We start from the raw sequence: 4,155 nt of genomic DNA, 5'->3' as shown, positions 1-4,155 counted from the left end.
CTCGGCCTCCCAAAGTGCTGGGATTACAGGCTTGAACCACCGTGCCCGGCCAATTTTTTGTATTTTTATAGAGACGGGGTTTCACCATGTTAATCAGGATAGTCTCGATCTCCTGACCTCGTGATCTGCCCGCCTCGGCCTCCCAAAGTGCTGGGATTACAGGCGTAAGCCACCGTGCCCGGCCCAAATGAATATATTTTTTATCATTATAGTGAATAAAAAAGTCAATATCTTTTTTTCATTTAGTGGTGACACATATATTGAGATAATAAGGGAAACTACAGCCTAATAAATAAACTGCTCTTGTTCTTTCAGTGATTTTTAGGATTAAATCTGTTCATCAATATCACCAAACTGAGTAGAAAGCATCCATCTAGAAATTCCTTAATCAATCTAAAAATTTCTTATTCTAAGTAAGTAGAAATAAAAGTAATTATGAATCTACAGTTAGAATAGCCTAATCTTGAGATTTACCCTATTATCCCCACCAGCTCAGTGCCAGCAGGTTAAAAACCAGGAGCTACATATGGATTCCTAACAACACAAATCATCCTTATACCTCAATTCCATCATCCCTTTACCAACCAAAAGAATGAAAAAGAACAGAAATGATGCCATCAGATCTTAGATAGGAGTCTCTATCCTTATCAACAAAACTACATATATATGTCTATATATATGTATGTATAGACATATATAAATATACACACACACACACACACACGTGAGATTGCAAATAGCAGAGGCTTAGATTCAGATAATTCCTGCCAATGTCTCATCAGCAGCTCCTTAAATACAGGATCCCTACACTAGAGCCACTAGCCCTACTGATGACCACGTCAGTTAAAAACATAGTCTACAGAAGCCTAGGAGAGATCCTGCAGGGTCTCAGAAGACAGAAACAAGAGCACTTTTCCAATGCCACCATTGCTTTGACAAAGCAAAAGTCAAGAGAAACTCCCTTTCCTACCTCAACAGCTCTATTTGGCACCAAATTTCTGGAGCAAGAGCACACTTACACGCTGGGACCTGAAGGCTGCCATCTGCTCTACTCTGTACAAACGGGCCATCTCCTGGCAAGATTGTAATGATGCCTCATGTGATGAATAAAACTTAGGCATTGCTCCCAGGCTAAAGTACCAAAAGAGATGAGATGGAGGGGCTCAGACAGAGCTTTACATAAGGTAAAACAGTGGGGCTTCTGTCTCTCAGGTATATAATTTCATACCGATTCTAGGCAAGATATTGCCTCTTATTCCCTAGGATGAGGTTAAAGACATACTAACGGGCCAGGCACAGTGGCTCACGCCTGTAATCCCAGCACTGTGGGAGGCCGAGGTGGGCGGATTACCTGAGGTCAGGAGTTCAGAAACCCCATCTCTACCAAAAATACAAAAATTAGCCGGGCATGGTGGTGGGTGCCTGTAATCCCAGCTACTTGAGAGGTTGAGGCAGAAGAATAGCTTGAACCCGGGAGGCTGGTCTCATGAGGCTGCAGTGAGCCAAGACTGTGCCATTGCACTCCAGCCTGGGCAACAAGAGCGAAACTCCATCTCAAAAAAAACAAAAAAACAAAAAAACAGACATACAGGGAACTATCCACAGGAGAGAAGAGTTTGTACACACAGCAGGGATTTACACACTGTTCTAAGTCATAAGCTCATTTTCCTTTGCCAGCAAAGGTCCTAGGACTATCAACTTGGAACAGAAGTCTTGTTGAATATGTGCTAACAGTTCATTGGAGTATTTCTTTTAGAAAGCACTCCACTATTCCTAGTTTGCATCTGTTCTCCCTGTGGATATATACGGGCTAGATCACCTTTGCTGGGAGAGAACACAAGTTCCCCCAAGGTCTCAAGGAGACTAATAGAGAACAAACTCAGATTTACCTATGCAGCACTCTAATGTCCGATAACCTCTTCTTGCTCCCACTGAACTGAATAGCATCGCACAGAAATGCCAGTTGAAATACAATACTAGTTAGGTAGTTATTATAGTCAGTATGCAGAGGACCAAAATAAGATACTTCTACAGCCAAAAAGTATGATTATAAACGGAATAGAAATTTAGGACACAAATATATAAAACACATTAACAAAAAAGAGAGTGGTATTCATTTTGTAGTCACCAAATATTTACTAAATTATCTACTGCATTCTAGGTACCATACTAGATGATTAAAAATACAAACAGATGCAGTCTAAGCTCTTAGGGAACAGACAATCCAGTAAGGAAAGACAACAATGAACAAGTAAATGACAATCATGATTATGAAAGAAAAACTAGAATGCTTTGAGAGTGTGTATCTAGGGAACATAATCTAGTTTTTGTTTCTGTTTTGGTGGGGGTAGAAGAGCAAAGTATGCTATAAGGCTAAATAAAGGAAAGCTAAGAAAGTAAAAATATGTTACATGCATATTCTTGTGATAAAATAAATACATAAAAATAAAAAAGCAAAAATGTCTATTTCTCCAGCACCAGCCAGACATAATTTTTAAATCTAGCTGACCCTACTGTGAAAAGATACACCAGATCCCAGAAAACTGATTATAATTGGCACTCCACATAATAAACCTTCCTACCTAAAAAGGATGTACTAATTATCTAAGATCAGTAAACAATTCACTCTGTAGCTGCAGTTCATATTATATAAATGAATGAATAGACATTCTGATCTGTAAATCGAGATTTTGTGAGACTGGCTAGTGAGCTAGTCTTTGGGGGACTGAGCAAGTCTAGGTGATAAGAATGGGTGCTAAAACTGACCTTCTGGAAAAATAAGGTTGATGATTTATCTTGGACTGTGTTCCATCAATGATCAGTCAGCCAGCCCATCTCTATTACATTTCTCTGCTCTATAATTTCAATAAATACAGTATCAGGAAGTGCTAGGGAATGGTTTAAAAATTTGCTAAGAAACTAATCTGGGCCAGGCCCAGTGGCTCATGTCTGTAATCCCAGCACTTTGGAAGGCTGAGGTGGGCGGATCACGAGGTCAGATCAAGACCATCCTGGCTAACACGGTGAAACCCCGTCTCCACTAAAAATACAAAAAATTAGCCAGGCGTGGTAGCACGCGCCTGTAATCTCAGCTACTCGGGAGGCTGAGGCAGGAGAACTGCTTGAACCCAGGAGGTGGAGGTTGCAGTGAGCTGAGATCGTGCCACTGCACTCTAGCCTGGGCAACAGAGCGAGACTGTCTCAAAAACAAAAAAAAGAAAAGACTCTGAGTACAGTGTAAACTCATAATTAATTGTTAAAGGGATGAAGGAACAATAAACTTAGAAGAGATGTATTGTTTCCTCTAAATCAAGTGCTGAGTTTCAAAGGAGGCAGAGACTAGGGCCAGTGAAACAGCCAAGTTTTTCAAAGAAGCACATGTATGTGTGTAAAAACATATATACATACCTGCACTCAAAGCAATACCAGTGCCACGGTGGCAGATGGACATCGCCATGGGAAGAGACCAACTGTAAAGAAACACACAACGACAATTTTAAAAAGGAAAAGATAGCACCATAGTAGAGAGTCTATCTTGGCAAAAATATAAACTAATTCTGAAACAGGCACTTTTTTTTTTTTTTTTCTGGAGACAGATTCTCACTCTGTTGCCCAGGCTGGCAGCCAGCGGCATGATCTCAGCTCACTGCAACCTCCGCCTCCCAGGTTCAAGCGATTCTCCTGAATAGGTAATATTTTCTTTAAAAAAAAAAAAACCACTTTTGCATTCCTGTCATTTTTTTTTACCCTGGGAACGAAGTCTTGCTCTGTCGCCCAGGCTGGAGAGCCGTGCCACGATCTCAGCTCACTGCAACCTCTGCCTCCCGGGTTCAAGAGATTCTCCTGCCTCTGTCTCCTGAGTAGCTGGGATTATAGGCACCTGCCACCAGGTCCGCCTAATTTTTGTATTTTTAGTAAAGAGGTTTCACCATCTTAGCCAGGCTGGTCTTGAACTCCGGACCTTGTGATCTGCCTGCCTCAGCCTCCCAAAGTACTGGAATTACAGGTGTGAGCCACTGTGCCCAGCCATGTTTCCACTTTTTACTTTAAAAATACAAATCTGGGCCGGGCGCGGTGGCTCAAGCCTGTAATCCCAGCACTTTGGGAGGCCGAGACGGGCGGATCATGAGGTCAGGAGATCGAGACCATCCTGGT

At 41.7% G+C, this 4,155-nt stretch overlaps 1 protein-coding gene across 1 annotated transcript in view; it reads right to left on the bottom strand.

Moving 5' to 3' along the window:
* Positions 1-4,155, bottom strand: part of SDHC (succinate dehydrogenase complex subunit C) — a 43,626-nt gene that overhangs the window by 14,779 nt on the left and 24,692 nt on the right. The window contains exon 4 of the mRNA XM_017860812.1: positions 3,409-3,470. Within this exon, the coding sequence (XP_017716301.1) occupies positions 3,409-3,470 (62 nt within the window). The remainder of the gene's footprint in view (positions 1-3,408; positions 3,471-4,155) is intronic.

Source organism: Rhinopithecus bieti, unplaced genomic scaffold, assembly GCF_001698545.2.
Source record: "Rhinopithecus bieti isolate Rb0 unplaced genomic scaffold, ASM169854v2 scaffold_57365, whole genome shotgun sequence".
Taxonomy (NCBI): domain Eukaryota; kingdom Metazoa; phylum Chordata; class Mammalia; order Primates; family Cercopithecidae; genus Rhinopithecus; species Rhinopithecus bieti.
The sequence above is the reverse complement of the archived record's forward strand: the minus strand, read 5'-3'. Positions and strand labels throughout refer to the sequence as shown.